Below are 20,984 nucleotides of genomic sequence, written 5' to 3'. Positions count from 1 at the left end.
ACATATACTAAACCCATTTTCACCAAGTATTCCAATGTATTTCTCTTTTAGAATAGTGTATCAGAATAATGTTTTTTGTATTGACATACTCAAATAGGGATACTGGCTGTTTATCTCATTACGTATACTAACCCATCTTCCACTATATTTTAATGTATTCTTTTTTCTAATGGCAAACTGGAATTATGTTTATATGTATGTTACATGTTTAAATCAAACCCCTGAGAAACCTATACCCTCATTTTAACCCAGAGCTAACATTACAACAGACTTTCATTTATTGCAATTCACACCCAGGATACTTAATGAGTTTAGTACATGGACATGCTATTCCAACTTAATTGTTGTTATTTCAGCCCAGTTAACATAAACTAACAAACACCAGACCCCCAACTTGTGACTCTTTTAATCTGCTAAAAAACATTTCCATGACTCTGCATACTAACTCACTGCCCACTTTCTCTATATTTAGGACTGCTTGCCATTCCATGCTTTTGTCTGATGAAGTGTGCTTCTAACACATGAAGTTTACATTCTGAATAAAACTTTGTTAGTCTTAAAGGTGCAACTTGATTCTTGCTTTGTTCTACTGTAAATGCAGGTGTTCCTTATGTACCCAGAAACTCCACTGAGCATGCCTAGGACCCAATTTTCCCAGAGACTTCAATTGTGGGCACATCTCTATTGTGCATACAAACTGCCTCAACATGGAAGTCCACAAGGAAACCTGTTAATACAGGAACTCAGCAGTCACAGGCAGTTTTAGAGAAGATTGTGTGCAAATTAAACAGAACAAACTTTGAAATTATTGTGTGACACAACTGTTCTTACATTCAATAATAGTTAACAATATTTTTTTAAAAACCAACACAAGTTTGTTTTTTTAAACATTATATCCTCTCCCTCTTTGCATTATGTTTCACTTGAGATATCAGCATCTTCTGTAAAATTCTGTAAGTTTTATGAAAACTTGCTTGCTACTCCAGCTAAACATATTTTAATAGCATTACTGCCCTCCTATAGGGATCTATATGCATTATGAATTTTGCCCTGAAAACAAAATTATACCAATTGCTGAATTACAACCATTTTATAAAACTATCTTTAAAAGGACCTGTTGTGCTGCAAAAGACAGTAATTCTATAAAGCATTCATTGGTCTCTAGATTATCATCTTTATAAAAACAAAGTTTTGTAGAATTTAGTACTATGTAAAAGTGAGAAACAAGATTTTTCTCCTTGCTGCCCAGTTGGTTACTTCATTGTGAAGGATATTCTGTCCCGCTTGGATCCATTGGTTCACAGTGAGAGTGGTAGGCTATGATGTTCCACTTCTTCTCTTCAGCTTCCATTGTTGTTCTCTGAAGGGAGCCTGAGGCTTCTACACTTCAACTCATCTAATGTTTTCCAGTGTTTGTAATTATTTGTCAAGTGCTGCATTAGAACAGGTAGATGTGCAAATGCTGAAAGAGAGAACCAATGCCAAAAGCTGAAACGTAGAGTGCAAATTTCAAGTGCTCCTTCCTATCTGCAGAAGGGCCTTTTCTGTTAATCTCCAATTAACTGAAAATGAAATTATAACTGTGTTATGTTACATATAACACTGAATATAACCCTATATGTTAATAACAGTCCTATAATGTCCAACCATAACCATATGTAATATCTTAAATATTACTCAAAATACCCCATTAAGTGACAAAGAAGGTATTCTTAAGACTATGCCTTCTATCAGAGGTCTCCTTGTTTAAAGTTCTTTTTGATTCTCCCCACAGTTTATTGAATGTGGCTGTTGATTCTTGAGTGTTTTCTACTCAAATATTTAATTAACACATTTAAGGAAAGCTGAAAATACAGTTTTAAAGCAAGGACACACTTGAGAGACAGAGGGTAAAAGGACCCAGCATTAAGGGGGTAGATGTCCATAAGGCAGACCTATCTGAAAGAAAGTGATGGGACAAGAAAGAATGCTGGGAAAATGCTATTTTCACAGTAGAAAGGTATGATATATAATGTTTTTAAGAAATAAAACTGTTGAGTTATATTATTAGGGAGAACAAGATTTGGATTATATTGTTCATATACAAGGAAGAATAACCCTCTAAAATTATGCAACCTTTAAAATGTCTCTAAAGAATCTATTGAAAATAAAAGTAAAAAGTAAACATGCTATGCTTTCAAGAGAGTAGCTGTTAAACACAAATTTCTATTTGTTTTACTACAGTTATAATTTAATTTATAATTTAATATATAATATAATTTACTACAGCTATAATTTAACAGCAACTTAAAGCTATAGTCTGGGAATTGTACTTTACTGTAAAATCAACAGAGTGGCCCACCCTTAAGTGAGTATAAAATGTGATTATGGTATTTTTTAAAAAATCTGCATTCACCATCAACTTGTAAAACCACCAGTAAAGAGTGATCCTTAATGTTCTCTCTGTTCAGTTCTTTTCTCTCTTCCACAGATCCTACAGGTTTGCGTGTGTGTCTATCTGTTTCACACTGGTTACACAGAATTGTAACATACAATTCCTATTTTGGGGGAGCAGCAAAGAATTAGCTCCTCAGTTGAGAAAAACAGAACTTCTTACCATCCCAAGCATCAAACATGTCCATTATGAAGTAATCAATGAAGGATATCTGAGATTTGGGGATGCTACATGTGTTTCGGTCAAAAACTGGCATAACAACTGGTAGTCCTTGTCTTTTTTCTTCATCAGTCTATAGAAAACAAAAATAATTTTAGCAAAGCTGCATAAGCAAAGTAAGCATTGAGCATTTGGTGAGAAGAATGTAGCTATCCCATTGTCTAGTTAACTATCCATGTTACAAACTGACCTATGTGCAGTGCATTAGTTTGGTTCATGTGTGAACCTTCACTGGAAAAGTAAGAGTTTTCATAAGATCACAGTTAATGGGACAACAAGACTGTTCCTTGTCTTGACGAATCATTTTGGCCCAGTACAGAAATAAGGCAGTGTTTACAGTTATGTCAGGAGTAACATCCTTCAAAAGAAACTGGACCTTATCTGGATCAGCCAGGCCCATCTTATTTAAAAGAATAGGATCCAAAAATCGACCACGAATACTTAGATAAAAAGGACAATACAGGAGAATATGTGAAATGGTTTCAATAGATCCAGACTTACATGGACATAGTCTGGCCGGGTAGGGTATGTTATGATATCTGCCATATAGAACTGCTGATGGCATAACATCAAATCTTGCCAATGAAAAGGCCCTACGCTGTTGAGGACTTTGCAAAGAATAGAGATAGGAAGCCATATGGCCAACATCAAACAAAAACCCTAGACTCACGGGAGAACAAGTTTTATTAGCGGCGCTGTGGAGATTTTGTAATTCAATATCCAGAATTCTGGTTTTAATCATACGAAATGCCTCCGTTTGTGAGAGCATGGATAATGATTCTAAAGATAAACCAACAGTGCTAATCTTTTTCTTGATGGAGTCTAGCCAATTAGAGTAACTGGATTCTGAGAGCATTTGAAAGATAAGACTGGAAGGATCGAAGTTATAGTGTATTCGCAACCAATATTTAACAGTTAAGAGCCATGCCCTAGTTTCAAGTGGGACCTGCCCTGATTCTAGGCATAGGGCTGCATAAGGCACGCAACATGGCATTCCCATAATTTTACGAAGAAATTTGGCTTGGATGCATTCCAAGGAATAATCAAATGCACCAATCCATAATGGCATACCATATAGTAGTTGCGCACATGTTTTGGCCTTAAAAACTTTCAGAGCAGCCGGCACAAATTGATTTCCCTTATTGTAGAAGAAACGACAGAGAGCCTGGGCAAGTAAGAGTTTTCACTGGAAAAGTGGAGAGTTTTTTAAAAAAATCCTTATCTAAAAAGGGGGTCATGGTGGTATCCTAATTTTTACAGAAAAATGTTGATTCAAGTCAAACTATGGACAAAAAGTTTCATGGGGTGTTGATGCTATCATTCACACATTGATATAGATAAGCCTTAGGAATGAGAGCCAGAATATAGCTTCAGGCTCTGTCACTGAAAGCAAATTGGGCAAGGCAGGATAAGGAAATGTAATTGGCACTATAAGCACTACACAGAACCTTTGTGCCTTCACAGGCAGTGTATCTGTGAGCAACAGATACTAGGGAAAAGTAGATAAAAGGTCACATTCTAAATTAGAATTTCCCAAAGCAATTTCCTAAATTTCCCAAAGCAGCTTGGTGGCTAGCTACAGTGGACAGCCAAATGCTAGACTAAGGGTGTCGAACTCATTTGAGGGCCGGATCTGACATAAATGAGACCTTGTTGGGCCGGGTCAAGTCGGGTTGGGCCGAGTTATGTTGGGCAGGGTCATGTGTGCTCCTATTTAAGATTATGTAGCAGAGATATACAGTTTATAAAGAACACAGATGAACACAAATATATATTTTTTAAAATTAAAACATGCTTAAAACATTAGCACTCATTGGTGTTAAAGATGCTTTCTTTGTATTTCTCCCATGGGATCCAGCGAACTGGGCAAAGGAAGCTCTGGCTCTTTCCTTCCTTCCCCAGAGGACCAGGAGGGGAAGGAGCCTCAGTCGTTGGAGAAAATAGAGATTTTGCTCTGTAGCTCCTGTGCAATTAAGCAAGCCTTGCAAAGCAAGCTGTTATGCAGAAGGAAGCAAGATATAGGGAGAAGGAAGCAGATGACAGGCAGTTGCTTGGGGGCCTGATAGGAGCCCTCCGAGGGCCTGATTCGACACCCCTGTGCTAGACTAAATGGATCTTTGGTTGAATTTAAAAGGACACTACCTACATCCATTGTGTGAAGCTATTATGAACTTTGTATGACTGAGGTAGAATAGCTCAAGAGATTAAAGGCAAATAAAATTCAAAACATTAAGTATGCAATTTGCTTAGAGTAAGCAATTCTTTATAATGGCATCCTCACGTACTGCTGAAATAGGCAAGAAAAATTATTACAGTATTTGCAATTTAATTTGATAGACTTTTGCTAACTGTATGTTTGCTCTAAGTTCTACATTGCTGTCTATTATTCAGTTCCAGAAAAAAAACTTCCTTACCTGTGCAAAATATTCTTCTGAAATCCTGCCAGCCCATTCAATACACAGTTCTAGAGGTCGACATGGGTTTGCAACATCTGCACACTTAATCATCATGCGCTTGATCAGTGTCTGATTATCTGGAAAATTCTTGAGATTGGTCGTACAGTCACAGTCACTACCTTCACTCTGCAAAGCAATAAAGCAGGACAGTCTTGCAGCTCACAGCCAGTGAACACATAACTGTTACAAGTTTCAAATTATGACATAATATGATTAATCTTCACAATTGCTTCGTATTTTGTGCTGAAAGTCAGAAGTTAAACACAAGTGAGTAAAAAAGTATTCTCCTTATCTAGACGTAGGAAATATATAATTATGTCATAATCTACGTATCTAGCAGCTAATTCCAGGCCAATCTGAAAATATCTAAATCTGCTGATCAGGTACACACTGACAGAAAGCAGATTTCCCTCCAAACTTTGGGGAGCCCCCAGATCTGCAGACAAATCTGAAAACCTTGAACAATTATATGGGGGGAGGTTTAAATCAATAAAGCTGTCTGTGCAAATGCAAACAACTTACATGAGTAACCTCCTGGATCTTTGCTGCTGAGGCCCTGCTGCCAATGTGGTGGCTCTCATGAGAAGGGCAGCTACAACAAATGCAGGTTAAGGTAAAGATGGGGAGGAGAGATGGGAGATTTGAACCAGAGAAGAGGAGGGGGGAGACTGACAGATGAGGGAAAGTGAAGAAAAGGGAGAAGATCATCAGAGAGATGGAAGGGGGAGAAAGAGAAATAGGGGGAATATTGCCAGAGAGGGAGAAATAGAGGAGGGAAGGAAGGAGGAGGAGGAGGAAGAGGAGGATTGGATTTATACCCTGCCCTTCACTCAAAGTCTCAGAGCGGCTTACAATCTCCTTTCCTTTCCCCTCCCCACAACAGACACCTTGTCAGGCTGAGAGAGCTCTTTTGAGAGCTGCTCTTGAGAGAACAGCTCTGGGGGATCTGTGACTGGCTTAAGGTCACATCATCAGGTGCATGTGCAAGAGTGGGGAATCAAACCTGGTTCTCCCAGATTAGAGTCTGTGCTCCTAACCACTACACCAAAGTGCGGAAGAGAAAAAGGGGAAAGATTGTTTGAGAAGGAGGAAGAGGGAATGAAGGAAAGACAGAGGGATGTAAAGCATCCTTTCTGCAAGCATCTTGCAGATCCCCACTTGTACATTCTAATAGAAAAATCAGCCAAATCTCAGGATACTTAAATCCAGTGATTGGCGCTGTGAACAGACAAGACTGATCTTTCTACAAACCTGAAAAATGTCCCAAGTTTGCAAAAAAATCTGAAATCTAAAAAATAAAAAACACACACTGGGTGTTTAAAACAACAGAATGATAAAATGCTGGAAGCCGCCCTGAGCCACTTGTGGGAAGGGCGGGATATAAATTCTAAATAAAAGGAAAACCTGTAGCTCTAAGAAATGGATTCCTTCAGTGGCTGTTGTTACGCACACATGCATAGGAAAGCAGAGCTATAAAACAGCTATTTTGCTTGAAAATATTAGACATAAAATATAAAAATAGTAGAAATCCCTCAATCCTGTTTTTGGGAAAGGGCCCTCCCAGGAACAGGATTTTGGGAGGCATTTTGGACTGCCATGGGAAGGAAGAGAAAATCATGTTTCATTGGTGAAAATCCTTAGTCTGGATCCAACTGTAGTATGGTTATCAACTCTGGGTTGAGAAATACCTAGGCATTTGGGATTGGAACCTCAGGAGGGAGGCGACTGGAACCTCAGGAGGGAGGCGACTGGAACCTCAGGAGGGAGGCGACTGGAACCTCAGGAGGGAGGTTCCAGCTCCACTTACATTGGAATTGCTTTCTTCTGAGGGCTTGATGATGCTATTCACAAACTTATTCACATGTTCAAAGTGTTTTGTCATCTCTGTTGCCAAAACCATGTCAATAATTGCTTGACGAAGAGTCCGATAATGATTTCTGGAAAATACAAGAGCAGTCAAACTATATATTCACAGAACTGAATCTCTGGATATCTAATTACTACTGTACACAAAAGTATAAGAGTTCTTGGTGTGTGTGTGTGAGACTAGTGTCAGTATGACTATACAGAGCTCATTTGAATGATAAGTTAGCAAGTGTGCAACTCTCTTAAATAGCTTAGTATGCTATCTCTATGATTCATATTAGTTTACTAAAAATAGAGAAAGGCTCTGCGTGAACTTTATTTCCTGAGCAGTACATACATGTAATTCTGTTGTGTTAAATATGTCCGCTGTTTGCTGTGTGAAATATGTCTCTGAAACAATAATTACCTTTGAATGTTGACAACTTCAGATACATTTTGATTGCCTGAAAATAGTTATGTATTTACTTGCTGCTTCTCACCAAGGAATGCTGAGCAAGCACAATTAGACAACTGGCTACATTCAGATATAAATTTACAAGACAGTCAGATATTTACCACTTGCATTTTATAAAAATTTGTTGGGGTCAGATTTTCACATACAACAAGCATGTAATATCTTCAGACACTCTTTAAAGAAGCTCAAAACAAGGAAGAAGGCTGAAGATGCTAACCTGTTGAGATTTTTGAAAATATTGCACTTGTTGTCTTTTGCTGTGAGCTGGAATGCTAGAGCTGTGTGGTGGCTTTCCAGTACTGCAGTGTCATTGTAGAGAACAGCTAGTTCACTGCTTGCATTGCACAGGAAAGAGTTGGTCCGCCCTGGATGATCCACATCGTGAACTGTTGCAGCAATTAATGCAGCTACTATGTCTAAATAATCAAGGCTTCCCTAGAAGAAAGAGTGAGTCTCATTCATCAATACCTATCAAAACATCTTTGGGAGATTAGCAATTATGCATTTAATCAAAGAATCACAGTGTTGGAATTATCATCTAGTCCAACCCCCTGCACAATGCAGGAAATTCACAAATACTTCTTCCCTGCCACCCTCTCCCAGAATATGGCAAAAGGGGATCCTCCAGGACCCCTGGCCAAACTGGCCAGGAGAAAATTGCTTCCTGACCCCAAAGCGCCAATCAGCATTTCCTTAGGTGTGTAAGAAACAGGATAAGAAACTTGAAAAGAACCAAGGAAACTCTACAGTGATTCTCTCTCAGCAGCCTCATAGGTTTGCTTAAGGATAACATTTACTTATTTAAAATATTTATATTTCGCATTTCTACAAGACCCAAAATAGAAACATACAAATAGAAACATAATTAAACACATAAATTAGAATATAAGTATTTGAGTGGACAGGACCATGTATGCTACCCTTGAGTGCTTTGGAGATGGATCAAACAAAAGTCAAATAAATAAGAAAATTGTATTTTTTATCTGCGTGAGGTGACATTTCCCTGTAAATCACCCATTGTTGGTTATTCTAGAAATTGTACCCTATTAGAATTGTATGAGAAATGAAATGTTAGTTTTCAATGGCGACATTTCTCATCATTACATATCAGAATAATTACTATGAGATGATATTTCTTTATTTAACTGGTTCTTTATAAATTATTTTGTGGAAAGTTTAAAATAATGTTTGTTTTTAAAAAACCAAGGATTCCTTTATTTAATTTTCTGTGCAATTTTTTTAGTACTATGTGAAATTTGCTCTGCCTTTTCAGATCAATCACATTTACCATTGTTAAATCATAGCTGCTTTGCTACAGAATGTCATTATTCAGACTAAGGCCATTTCCTCTCTTTCTGGCAGACCTCTGTTTTTTTCAGGACTCCTGATTTTTCAGGTTGGCCTAGTCTGCAGTGTCTTTCATTTATTCTTGTCTGAATGCATGTTGTGTGGTCTCAATGTAACCCTGTCCACAACTGCAGGGTATGTGGTATAATCCTGCAGAAGTGAATAGGGCATAGTTTCCAGTCCTGAAAAACACAAAATGCTCTACAGCTTACAACAGCACTATAGATAAAATTAGAATTCCAACAGCCATTTCATATGCAAAGAACCTCCTCAGGAAAGCTCCATATACAAAAGAACCTCCTCTGGAAAACTTCTCCATTAACATGTCTCAGCCTGGGAAATTCCTACAAGATAATGACTCAGCCCTACCCCACCTTCCTGAGTAGATATAAATCCCCATCATTTCTTTCTTTCCTCTCACTTTGACACAGAGAGAACTTTATGTGTTGTACCTCTGAGGATGCTGGTCACAGCTGCTGGCGAAACATCAGGTACTACTAAGCCAGGACCATGGCCATACAGCTTGGAAAATCTACAACTAATGAACTCCAGCTAGGAAAGTCTTCAACAACATATTTTGTTCAGGAATCTACTTTGGTTTATATTCTCTTCTATGAACAAAACATTACTATGCAGTGACTTCCAAATCTGTTTTTGATCACTAAGCTTCCATAACTTGTTGCAGATTGTGAACTACCATTTGAACAGCTATTACTATCCATGTTCTCATGTTATGAATCTACAGATTACATTTTGGTATGAGAGCTGGAAAGATACTGGGCCAATTAATAAAGATCACACAGTGAACTAGTACTTCCTGGAATGTATCACCTCAGGGCCACAGGTGGTGGTCTGCATCTTTGAAGGCTACGCTATAATTTAAAAAAAACGAAAAACAATGATCACTACACAAATAACAATATTTCAGGAAGAAGTATTCATCCTAATCTACTTTCTCATGGGTCATTTTTCATACAACAGAGTTGTTTTGGAAGGCACAGCTTTCAGACACAGTCCTGCCTGCTGTAGCCTGAAGGGATAAAATCCAGGAAACTTTTGCCACATTATTCTGCCTACTGTTCCAGTCCTATCCTGAGATAGATTATCATGTATGCAAACATTGCTGTAATTCTTCCTTGGAAGCTTCATTGCAGGGAAAAGTTATACTCTCTCTGAGTTCCACCCAACCCCCACCCTCCCTAATTTAATCTGTTTCTATCTTTCTATCATTAAAACCCATCCAGCTTGTCTTCCTTTCTGGTCTCCTTATAAGTACTCAAAATTGAAGAAGGGTTAGTAATACGCCAGAGAATGTACCTTAACTCTGTCTTTCCCCAGAAAGAATGCAGTAGCATGCAAGACATCAGCTGCATGAGTGGAGTTATGGTAAGAATTGGAAGAATGATAGTTGGCTTCAATCACCTGGAACCAGGCTCGCAATGTGGCTTCTGAACAATTTAAAGATTCACAGACACCAAAGCGGGCAAAAATTTTCATCCCCAGATAAACCAATGGCCTGAAACACAGCAAGAAAATAGTAAACCAGGTTAGGATAGCCAGTTTCTATCAACCTATCCTTGTTGTTGCCTTTGGTTGCATTCTCATGCCATGACAAACAGGTTTGTCCCTTATGGAAATGAGCACCATTTGCTGAAGTGCATGTATATTTCCTTCACTCCTCCCTTACAGGTGAAGACTTCACTCAGATCCCAATTAACTGTAACATCCAAATGGAGACACCTGAGAGATTTGGAGATTCCTTCCATGTCATGCAGCTGTCTGCATTTTCTAAAATGAGATTAAACTGAGGTTTAGAATGCCATTTTGTGGAGAAGAAACATACCCTAATTCACCCACATGACTGTAGTTGGATGTCATGGAGAATCAGGGCTTGATTTGAGGTTTCCCAAACTATTCTGTGCATAAAGAGGGAAAGGGGATACAAAGGGAGGAAACAGCAAGGGAAGCATGTGAGAAAAGCAAAAAGAAGTGTACATGCTAACAATGGACATCTCTGTTTGTCATGACATCTGAATGAAGCCTTTGAAGGAAGCCTTAGATTATTAAAAATAATGTCATTATAAGCTACAATGTAGACTGGTGCCTTGAAAAGCCTACCATCTACATTTTTACCATTGATAGACAAAGAAATGGCTGGGGAAATTGGGAGCAATAAGACTAAAGGGGAAGAATAACAGCCAATGTAGATACATATTCTTGGGTTGGGCTTCAGTGCTGAAGGATATATTCCAAAGTCTTTATGAAAGAGGTGGATTTGAGGTGGACTTTGAGGAAAGCAAGGTGGGTGGCATTATGTAGGTGTACCTGGAGGGAATTCTGGGCTTACAGACAACATGGAACCTGACCGAATGGATGAGACTGGAAGGTCCAAACACAACTTGACAGAAGAAACAGTGGGCAGAGATGGCCGGCGGACCCTGGAGGAGGTTGCTTGTTCTCTGCTCTCCGTGAGACTCTGCCTTTTGTCTTTCTTTCTTCTACGCTCCCTCAAGGTTGTCCTGGCAGGGAGTGGACTTGTTTAATGTTACATGGTTTCCCCGCTCTTTGGTCTAATAAGAGCCTCTAAAGCTTAGGAGCTGCTGTTTTCGCCTTATTTACTGCGGCTGTTATCTGTGGTGTGGTAGCGAAGGATTTATGGCCTTGGCCTACAGCAGGCAAAATCATTTCCTCCCCCACACCTTATGAAGATACTTGTGTGTGGACAGTTGTCTTTTCCCTTCAGTGTGGATAGTCATAAGATAAGAAACTTAAACAGCTTAAACAGCCCATTAAATGGCGGGCAAGCGGCCTAGAGATGAGGTTGATGAATTTGGCGTTTCACCAAAGAGCAAACAGTTGAAAATTAAAGACTTTTTTGGACCAAAGACAAAGCAAGCTGGGCACTCTGTGGAGTATAATATCAAGACAGCTAACCGTTTTACCCCACTTGAGGAACATTTAGACCTACCAGAGGAAGTGGAGTGTAGTTGCTCGCCTCGGCCGGTTGGGAGGGCAGCAGCTGTGGATGATTCTGGGGCGTGGCAGTTGCCCAGCAAGAATTTGACTGAGGGGGACTGTGGTGCATCAGCAGGCAGCAATCTGCTTGACCTAATTGCAAGAACTGTTGATTGCATTTTTCAAGGTATGGAGGAGATTTCGAACCAACTTAAATCTCTTACAGCAGCGATAGCAGGACTGTCCCTCTCAGAGAATAGTAATCAACATATGCCAATCAGATCATTAACTTTGAAAAATTTTAGCAGTCCACGGAGGCCTGGGCAGCTTACACCCCAGAGAGAGAAAGGTGAGAACTATCAGCAATTGATTCTCCAGCCAAGTAAGATCTGCTTGATGGTATGTAAGTACAGGGGATCATATCCATACTGGGGAAATAAATTCATGGCTAAGAGTCGGCTTAGCGAACTTTTGAGGATTAATCCAGCTACAATTGACCTTATATCAATAGAGCCGCTCAATCATCAGAGCCAAGCAAAGAAAGTTTTACTCTCTTTTTCTTCCCCTAACGTCCCCACTTTACTTCTCAGACAAAAAATGAAACTGAGCACAAAAGGGGTTTTTCCGGTACGTGTATTCCAAGACAATGTTGTTCGGGTCCTATATCCTATGAGGCCTTGTGTCAACACTTGCTCTAATAATAGACGTGGAACGCAGAATTTTGCTACTCCCCCAAAGGCAGATCAGAGGAATCTATCCTCTGTTGGTCTACCAGCCTTCTGTAAGCAAGTTGGGAGTGATTCCCATGATATGAGGACGGAGTCCGAGGGTGTTTCTTCAGGTCAAACTATGGAGGGCATTACTTCGCTGGCTTGTCAGATGGGAGATGGAAATGGCTGGCTAGAGAGCACTGAGACAACATGGGAGAGCGAGTGGATCCATTATACCTAGCTCATGTAAAAGCAGTCAGAAAAAAAATGTCTATGGAATATTTTTTAAAATATCCCTGGCAGTTTCAGAAGTTACACCCATTTCACATATTACAGAGAAAGTCAAGAAAATGGAAACACAAAGTACTCATGCTTCCTACATCAACATTCATCATTGTGGCAGGGATAGATTGATGCTTCAAAGCAAATTATTCACAGGCTTCTTTCATATCATGACCACTTCAGAGATTGCCCTCCCTTCTATTTTTTGTCTATCTATGCAGACAGAAAAGGCTTACTTTTTATGTGTGACAACTTCCAATTCAAAAATATTGAAGTCCCAGCTCTCTTCATTTTCTAGTAGGCGTGCAATACAAGGTGGGACATCATTGATGGTAATGGGCACTGAGAGATGACCATGGCTCTGGTTCATATCTGTCCAAATGACAAACAAACTAGTTATGGTTATTTGTTTGAAGAATATTCAGTAAAATGTAAGACTTGGAGCCAAACAAGATACAACTGTGTCAGAACCATACCAATCATTTATAAAGAGGAGGAGGGAGGGTGCAAAGGGGTCTATTGTGATTCTGGGGTGCTGGGCAAAAGTCCAGGATGGGGCTCCAGAACCAATGCCAGGGCCAAGCAAGGGGTGGCCCTTATCCTGTGCATGTCCACACAGGGCCTCAGGTGACTTTTCCCTCCTCCTTTGCAGGGTGTGGCTATGGGTGGTTTTTCCTGAAGTGCACAGCCTGGGGCAGCTGCCTCTGTTGTTCACTGGCTGACTTCCCCTGGTCAGTGTTGGGGTTCCATATGCAAATAAGGCATATAGGAGAGTTAATGATCTGTATCTTCTCTTCTCAAGCACTTTTCTCCTCAGACTGGCTATGATATATTTAAAAATTTCCTCAGCTAGAAGAAAAGCACTTGGAAATAGAGGCTTTAGGGAGACAAACCATATGCAATTGGAAGGTCCTGGGCTCATCATCAGAGTCCACATTTTGCTTTTAAAACTGGGCTTCCCCCCACCCCTTCTATATGACTAGGCATTGTGTATTTAAGAATACATAACTACTGCCATCACATCCAGTTCTTAAAGTCTCAATGTTTAAAGTTAAACATTTAAACTTAAGCTTTCTATACAAATATGAAAATGCAGAGCCAGTAATGTTTTCCAGAGCTAGTGTTCCCATTTGATTCTACCCAATCCATATCACAAGATGCTGCCAGCCAGTACAATGGGTTCTGGATCAGCATCTGTAATCAGCAACTCTGGGACTGGTCAGAGAAGGGTGAAGAAAATCTCAAATGTTGTATGATTGCATAATTTGATACACAAAATTCAATGTTTTTTTTTAAAAAAAAACAATACAGAAGTTTGAATACGTGTGGTTCTTTGTACCAGTGGTTTCAGAGATGACTGACTGATCTGTAATACTAGCAAAGATGGGAATGTTGACATGAAACTGCTGAGTGAGATTATCTGGGTGATATCTCGGTCGTTACCATCTGTGGATGACACTCAGCTCTATCTCACACTTCTGGCCAATCCTTAGGAGGTTATAGAAACCATGAAATGGTGCCTGGAGGTAGTTTTGGAGTGGATGCTGTCTAATAAACTGAAGCTTAATTCCAGCAAAAAGCAAGTACTACTGGTAAGTGAAAGATCTGACTTGGGATTTAATGGCCCTGTTCAGACGCACAGTATAATCAGATGTCGCTTGTTTCCTTCTGGATTTAAAGTGACTGATCAGACAGCAACATCTGCCTCCCAGTATTAACTCGTGGTAGCCCCCCCCCAATCCTTCTCGGAACCGGATTATTTTGTTACCTGCTCCTTTGCGGTGTTTTTTGAGTTCTCCGGTTTCACCTCGTAGTTTTCTCCATCTGGATAGTTCTGCTGCGATATTAACCAACTTCCGGATGTCTAAAGGCTGTCCCAGAGCAAAAGGAGCCTCAGACATCCGGTTTACGATCACCATTTTTTTTTACTACTTAGCGATATGTACATAACTGCATAACCACATAATGTTTTAACCTATGCGCATGCGCATAATAGTGGAAGAAAAATAAGAACTGCATGGTGCCGTCGTGTGGACGGCAGAAGACAGTTTCACCACGGAGTGATTCAGATTGCAGTATGGCAGTCTGATCAATAATATCCGGAACAGAACCAGGTCATCAAAGATTTCAGGTTTTCACGGCTGGTAACATCATTAGGGTTTGTAGAATCTTTCAGGATCAAGTGCCGTGTTCTACTGGAGAAAGTTTTCCTTCCAGACATTTCGTTCTCAGCTGCGGAGAACATCCTCAGTGGCGTTGCAGCCGGAGCAGGCGCTCAGACCTTCTTGGCTGCTGTGCATTGAGTGGAGCCAGGGCTGCTGGAGAGCTGCTATTTCTACGCTGGAGGGGGTGTGATGAAAGGGCAATTGGTTTGTGGATGTGCCCATTGTTTGGTGGGGCTTCCTGGAAGGGTAGTGATAAGGAAACTGGCTGTTGAATGTGACCATTGTTCTGTGTTAATTGCTGGGAGGGTTGGAAGGGGTTTGAAGATAAGGAAGATGGTTGTTGACTGTGCTGATTGCTCTGTGGAATTTGCTAACAGAAAGGAAGAAGGCATTTTCATCCACCAATCTTGGTACCCAGCTCTGCATAACACCCTGCAGACTATAAATTGCAGAAAGTCTCAGAACAACCAACAAATTCCACAGAGCAATCAGCACAGTCAACAACCATCTTCCTTATCTTCAAACCCCTTCCAACCCTCCCAGCAATTAACACAGAACAATGGTCACATTCAACAGCCAGTTTCCTTATCACTACCCTTCCAGGAAGCCCCACCAAACAATGGGCACATCCACAAACCAATTGCCCTTTCATCACACCCCCTCCAGCGTAGAAATAGCAGCTCTCCAGCAGCCCTGGCTCCACTCAATGCACAGCAGCCAAGAAGGTCTGAGCGCCTGCTCCGGCTGCAACGCCACTGAGGATGTTCTCCGCAGCTGAGAACGAAACGTCTGGAAGGAAAACTTTCTCCAGTAGAACACGGCACTTGATCCCGAAAGATTCTACAAACCCTAATAAAGAACCGGGTCAGTTTAACATGGACTCAGCATGCTGTGTGAACAGGGCCAATGTGTCACTCACTCTGGATGGGGTTGTAGTCCATAGTTTGAGGGTACTATTAACCAAGACTACTGATGGATAAGCATGTGGCAGCTGTGGACAGGAGCTTTGACTGGTTAACCAGCTGCAGTGGAAACTTCAATTGGTGCAGAATGCTTCAGCCAGGATGCTGACTAGAGTGGGCCATAGGAACCATATCACTGCAGTCTTGGCCCATCTACAATGGCTCTCAACCTGTTTCTGGACATAACTCAAGGTACTGGTGATCAATGTTCCCTCTAAGCTGCAGAGTCTTGTGAGCAAAAATTCTACTTTGTGAACTACTGGTATTAAAGTTATGAGCTACTGGCACTAAAGTTGTGAGCTGCTGCATAAATTAGTGTGCTCTGAGGTCATTTTTCCTGAGCTAAGACAAAAATTTGAGCTGGAAGCTAAAAATCTGTGAGCTGGCTCACGCTAACTCAGCTTAGAGGAACACTGCTGGTGATGAACTTTAAAGCCCTATATGGTTTTGGGACCAAAATGCTTAAAGGACTACTTCTTTATGAATTCACCTTCTTTGAACTTTCTTATGAACTTACTTTCTTATGATCTTAGCTTCATCTTGGGTGGCCCTGTTGCAGGCGCCCTCACCTTTTGAGATTAGGCATGAAGAGGGTGAGAGTCTTCCTGGCTGAGGCAGAAAAACTTTGGAACTCTCTCCCCATGAAGACCTATCTGTCCCCTTCTGTGGTCATCTTCTGCCAGTTAGTGAAGACTTCTTTGTTTCATTTGGCATTCTCTCAGTGAAACTTTCTTCCTGTTGTTTATGTTTTTGTATGTGTATTTTAACTTTGACCTGAATGGCTCAGGCTAATGCAATCTCATCAGATCTTGGAAGCAGAGTTGACCCTGGTTAGTATTTGGATGGGAGACCACCAAGGAAGTCCAGGGTTGCTTTGGAGTGGCAGGCAATGGCAAACCACCTCTGAACATCTCTTGCCTTGAAAACCCTATGGAGTCACCATACATTAGCTGCTACTTGACAGCACTATGCACCACCACTATGTTATTTTAGCATGGTTTTAAGTGTTTTAATTATTTCTTTTTAATGGTTTTTAAAATGTGTATATGTTTTTAGTCTGTTAAATGTCTTAGTGGCCCTGATGACTGCAGAAAAGTGGGGTATAAATTTTGTAAATAAACTTACTTTTAGAAAATACATACTCATTTCCTGACAGCCTTCTCAAGCCATCCTATAATGAAACAAAAAGATATTGTCTGCGGTAGGTTTTATATGGCAATAAAAAAGACAGGAAAATGCCCTTTCAAAAGCTGAAACAGAAAAGGGTTGGGACATCCAAAAATACATGTAACAATCCAGAATGTTATTAAATTTATCAACTATGCAATTTAAATAATGTGATCCAAAATATCATAAACCCATACAGTAAATACTCTATTTCTGGAAAAAGGCAGACAATTGAATCTATAAATAAAACCAAATTCTGCCAAGAGTCAAGGTTGCCAGGTCCCCCTCGGCCACTGGCAGAGGGTGGGGGTGGGGTGGGGTTGCCAGATCCAGGCTAGAAAACCACTGGAGATTTGGGGGCACTGTACCCATGAATGTTGTAAATAACGAAACTGAAATAAAATGCAATGAAGAGATGTAGGGTTTGAGCAGAAATCGAAGGCTATTGTTACTAGTTTTCCTATATGTAGGAAAAGCCATATGAAAGCTGTGTATATAATTTGTGAAAACTCACACTAGTGTCTGGGGGTTTTTGTGCGTGTGTGAAAATCCTGGGATATGAAATATTATCCTGGGATATGAAATTTGAACAGGGAACCTTTCTTGCAGCAGCTTTATTGAAATGGCCTGGACTGGGAAGTTAAAATGTCTGTAGAGTAAACCAGGTAAAACCCTGAAAAGCTACTGGGCTCTGTTTGCCCAGGTTGTCAGCAGCCCTTCAGGGCCGGACTTCCCCTGTCTGGAGCTATGCTCTAAATCTGACACCTGAGTTAACCACCTTGTTTTACTTTATAATAGATACTGATCTATTTATAATAGATACTGTAATAATACAGTCTATTTATAATAGATACAGTATCTTTATAATAGATACTGATCTGAAACAACAAACCTTCCCTCTTTAGGGGGGAAAAAGGGGGCCATTGTTGGTTCTCAGTCATGTAGATCCAGGTGCTGTATTGGTCTGAAGCAACAGAATAAAGTTAGAGTCCAGTAGCACCTTGAATTAAACTTTGTTGGTCTTAAAGGTGCTACTGGACTCTATTCAGTCAAAAGAATGTGCACTTTCAATAAACAGTTCTATATTGTTTAATGAAGTTGGTTGCTTGAATATTGCCTTCTTACTCACAGTCATCAGACCTCCAACAAGATCACTAGTGTGAGGATCTTCATCTTTGGTACCCAATTGAGGAGAGTAAAGTTCTGTTGTCCGTAAAATTTCCAAAACTCTATCTAAGGCCTCTGCAACAGTTACAGGACTGTTCTCTTGAGCTGAATTGATTATATTTATGACCTGTAGCGTTACAAAGAAGAGAATTGCATTGTATATAAAAATCCTGTTGCTGATTTCAGACATTTTTTATATATAAATAGACCATAAAAGGACTACTCATTGCTTAACCAATTAATTACTTTTATTATTTATTGTGAACCGCTTATCGCATGTTCCCTGGAGAGATGGTATAAGAGTTTTCCAAACAAATGAACAAATTAATTACTATGAGCAGCTCTGAGTTTCCTTTGAAGAGAAAACAGTGAATACAAATTTTAACAGAAAATATTTAAAATATTTCTGTCCTTTCTGAGGAGATTGAAAATGTGAGGTGATTTAACATTTAACAAACACTATTCATTCTTAGAGTTCAAGACCACCATAATATTTTATTTTCTATTTAAATGAGAAACAAAAATGCTGTAAAACATAATTGTCCTGAACACTGAGGATGAAAAAAGTCTTGAATTACTAAAGACAGGTCCCATCAATTAACCACTTGCTATTGTGCAAAAGTTTCAGTTTCTTGTTTCCTGTGAGTTTACACCCAAAGACATTTGAAAGATAAATAGCACTGCCATCGTTCATGTGTTTGATAAGCAAGAAGTTCAGATTTCCCTAGCTTCAACTTGTTCACTACTTTTATCCCTCTGTTGTTATGAAAGTGACAAAAAACAAATCAGATAAATTCACATGTAGTAATAGTAGTAGTAGCAGCAGCAAACTGAGAGTTGGATTCCATTGATTTCTTGAATGTGCAACAATGATTGTACAAGTGTAAATGACAAAAATACAGCTTGCAAAATTTTAAAAATACTTTTCTAGATTATGAAAATGCATTTTGAACAGAACTTGTGATAAATTACTAATTTACATGGAATGAACACACACAATAGCATCAGTATATCACCACACAACAGTACAGCTATATACTGTGCACATTAAGGGTGGCACAAGATGGAACCATTATCTGAAAAATGTATCACTCTCCTTTTCTTAGGTGCAGCTGTGTATGAACTAGATTCTCAAGATAATCATTTTGGCTGAAAAATTTAGGACTTCCTCTCAGTCAGGCTGTCTTGCCATGCCCATTCTTATAACAGACTTGTGTATTGAGACAACTCCAAAAAATATTTGACTTCTACCTTTGTAATTGGAGCTTCTATCGTCATGGAGTGAATTCTTGCCACAGATGAATATCGACGATTCTGTAAGCTTGGGGCTGCCGTTAAGTATAAATATTTGGTTTTTGAGAGAAAATAAAAGCTGTATTTTCACAAAATCCATAGTTTTTAATGAGTGGGACCTATATATTCAAGCACTTGTTTGAAAGCAAAGGTTACAAAAGATGGAACAAGGTCTAAACACCCCCCTCCCAAAATGCATGAGCAGAAAGTGCACAGGAGCAAAGGCAACATTTTTTAATGAAAGGTCACTCTGGAGGCCCCCAAACCATGTGAAAAGGGTGGGGGGGAGAGAAGGCTACCACTTAACAGTGAGACCCCAAATATTCTTGTTCCCAAGTGGAGCAGCTGCTGCATGATTTGATCTCAGCCAGGGTCTTAAGTAACAAAGGAATTACAAATGGATTTACCACCAAGTGATCTGCAAAATGTTTTCCACTAATCATTTAATTACTTATTTTCTCTTCTTACTTTGCTACATCTCATGCAGGTGAGAGCTGATTGTTATAAAAACCATAAAAGACAAATAAAATGCTATTATCTTGGATTTTAGCAGTAAGAAAGATTGCTGCTTTTGTTTTCTGGTGTTCAAGTAATATGCATTTTCTTACCATCACTGCTTCGAGAGGTTATAGATTTGACATCAATAGATTCTTTCCTCCTGTTTTTGCATCTGAAGGAGTGAGATTCTATAAATATTACAGGAAGCATTTAAAAACAGTCAGAATTGGTGTCACAGCCACATATACCCTTTGTTTAAAGTGTAAATTTTAATTCTCTCAGTTTTACAGGTAAAAAATTTACAGCAGAATATGTCATGATCTACCTATGACCAGAAAGAGAGGGAGAGTTACAAGAAATAGAACATAAATAATCTTCTTTTAGCTTTGAGTCTTAAAAGATAGTCTAATTTTAATTGGGTATGAAAGTCATGTGCATTAATTGCAGGAATAACTTGATTCTCCTTTGCAAACTGGTCACTATACAAATTAAATTTGTCAGGGCTTCAGAACTGTTGCATCTCTGCACAAGAATCAATTGAACTCACTGATCTCATAGGAATTATTAATCCTCAGCACAATGGGATTGCTTCCACAATAGGACTCTTTTGTACTTCTCTGCCATTTCTGAGATCAGATGCAAGTGAAATTAAAATACTCCAAATAATCCTGTACACATATGAAAAAAATCTTATTATATACCAACCTGAAAGTAAATATAATTCATGAACCATTCTGTTTTTTCTCTGCAATCTCTCTTTACATTATATACCTTTGTTTTTACTGTCACTTTGATTTCTCTCCTTAATTAGTTACCCTGTGTTCTCTTACATTCCATGACATTTCTGTATTGATGTTTATTTACTGTATCCTGGGAAGGCTTTAATTATCACTTTGTTCTTTGCAGCCAAAGTATTGCTCATTAATTTTTATTTTATTTTTCATGATTGCATTTAGGATTTTTTTTAAAAAAATAAATAAATCTGTGAGCAATCACTTTCATTTCAAAG

The 20,984-nt window shown here is 39.3% G+C and overlaps 1 protein-coding gene across 2 annotated transcripts in view; it reads right to left on the bottom strand.

The window, feature by feature from the left end:
• Positions 1-903: 903 nt before the first annotated feature.
• The window catches only part of PDE8B (phosphodiesterase 8B), a 72,346-nt gene continuing 52,265 nt past the window's right edge, over positions 904-20,984 (bottom strand). For both annotated transcript variants that reach the window (XM_060235844.1, XM_060235845.1), the window contains exons 12-22: positions 20,086-20,163; positions 19,436-19,512; positions 18,147-18,311; positions 16,976-17,021; positions 12,960-13,095; positions 10,094-10,292; positions 7,647-7,864; positions 6,917-7,046; positions 5,068-5,235; positions 2,597-2,726; positions 904-1,462 (exon numbers count right to left, since the gene is read on the bottom strand). In XM_060235844.1, the coding sequence (XP_060091827.1) occupies positions 1,341-1,462; positions 2,597-2,726; positions 5,068-5,235; positions 6,917-7,046; positions 7,647-7,864; positions 10,094-10,292; positions 12,960-13,095; positions 16,976-17,021; positions 18,147-18,311; positions 19,436-19,512; positions 20,086-20,163 (1,469 nt within the window). In that variant the 3' untranslated portion in view covers positions 904-1,340. The remainder of the gene's footprint in view (positions 1,463-2,596; positions 2,727-5,067; positions 5,236-6,916; positions 7,047-7,646; positions 7,865-10,093; positions 10,293-12,959; positions 13,096-16,975; positions 17,022-18,146; positions 18,312-19,435; positions 19,513-20,085; positions 20,164-20,984) is intronic.

The sequence above is a fragment of the Heteronotia binoei genome, chromosome 4 (genome assembly GCF_032191835.1).
Source record: "Heteronotia binoei isolate CCM8104 ecotype False Entrance Well chromosome 4, APGP_CSIRO_Hbin_v1, whole genome shotgun sequence".
Taxonomy (NCBI): Eukaryota; Metazoa; Chordata; class Lepidosauria; order Squamata; family Gekkonidae; genus Heteronotia; species Heteronotia binoei.
The sequence above is the reverse complement of the archived record's forward strand: the minus strand, read 5'-3'. Positions and strand labels throughout refer to the sequence as shown.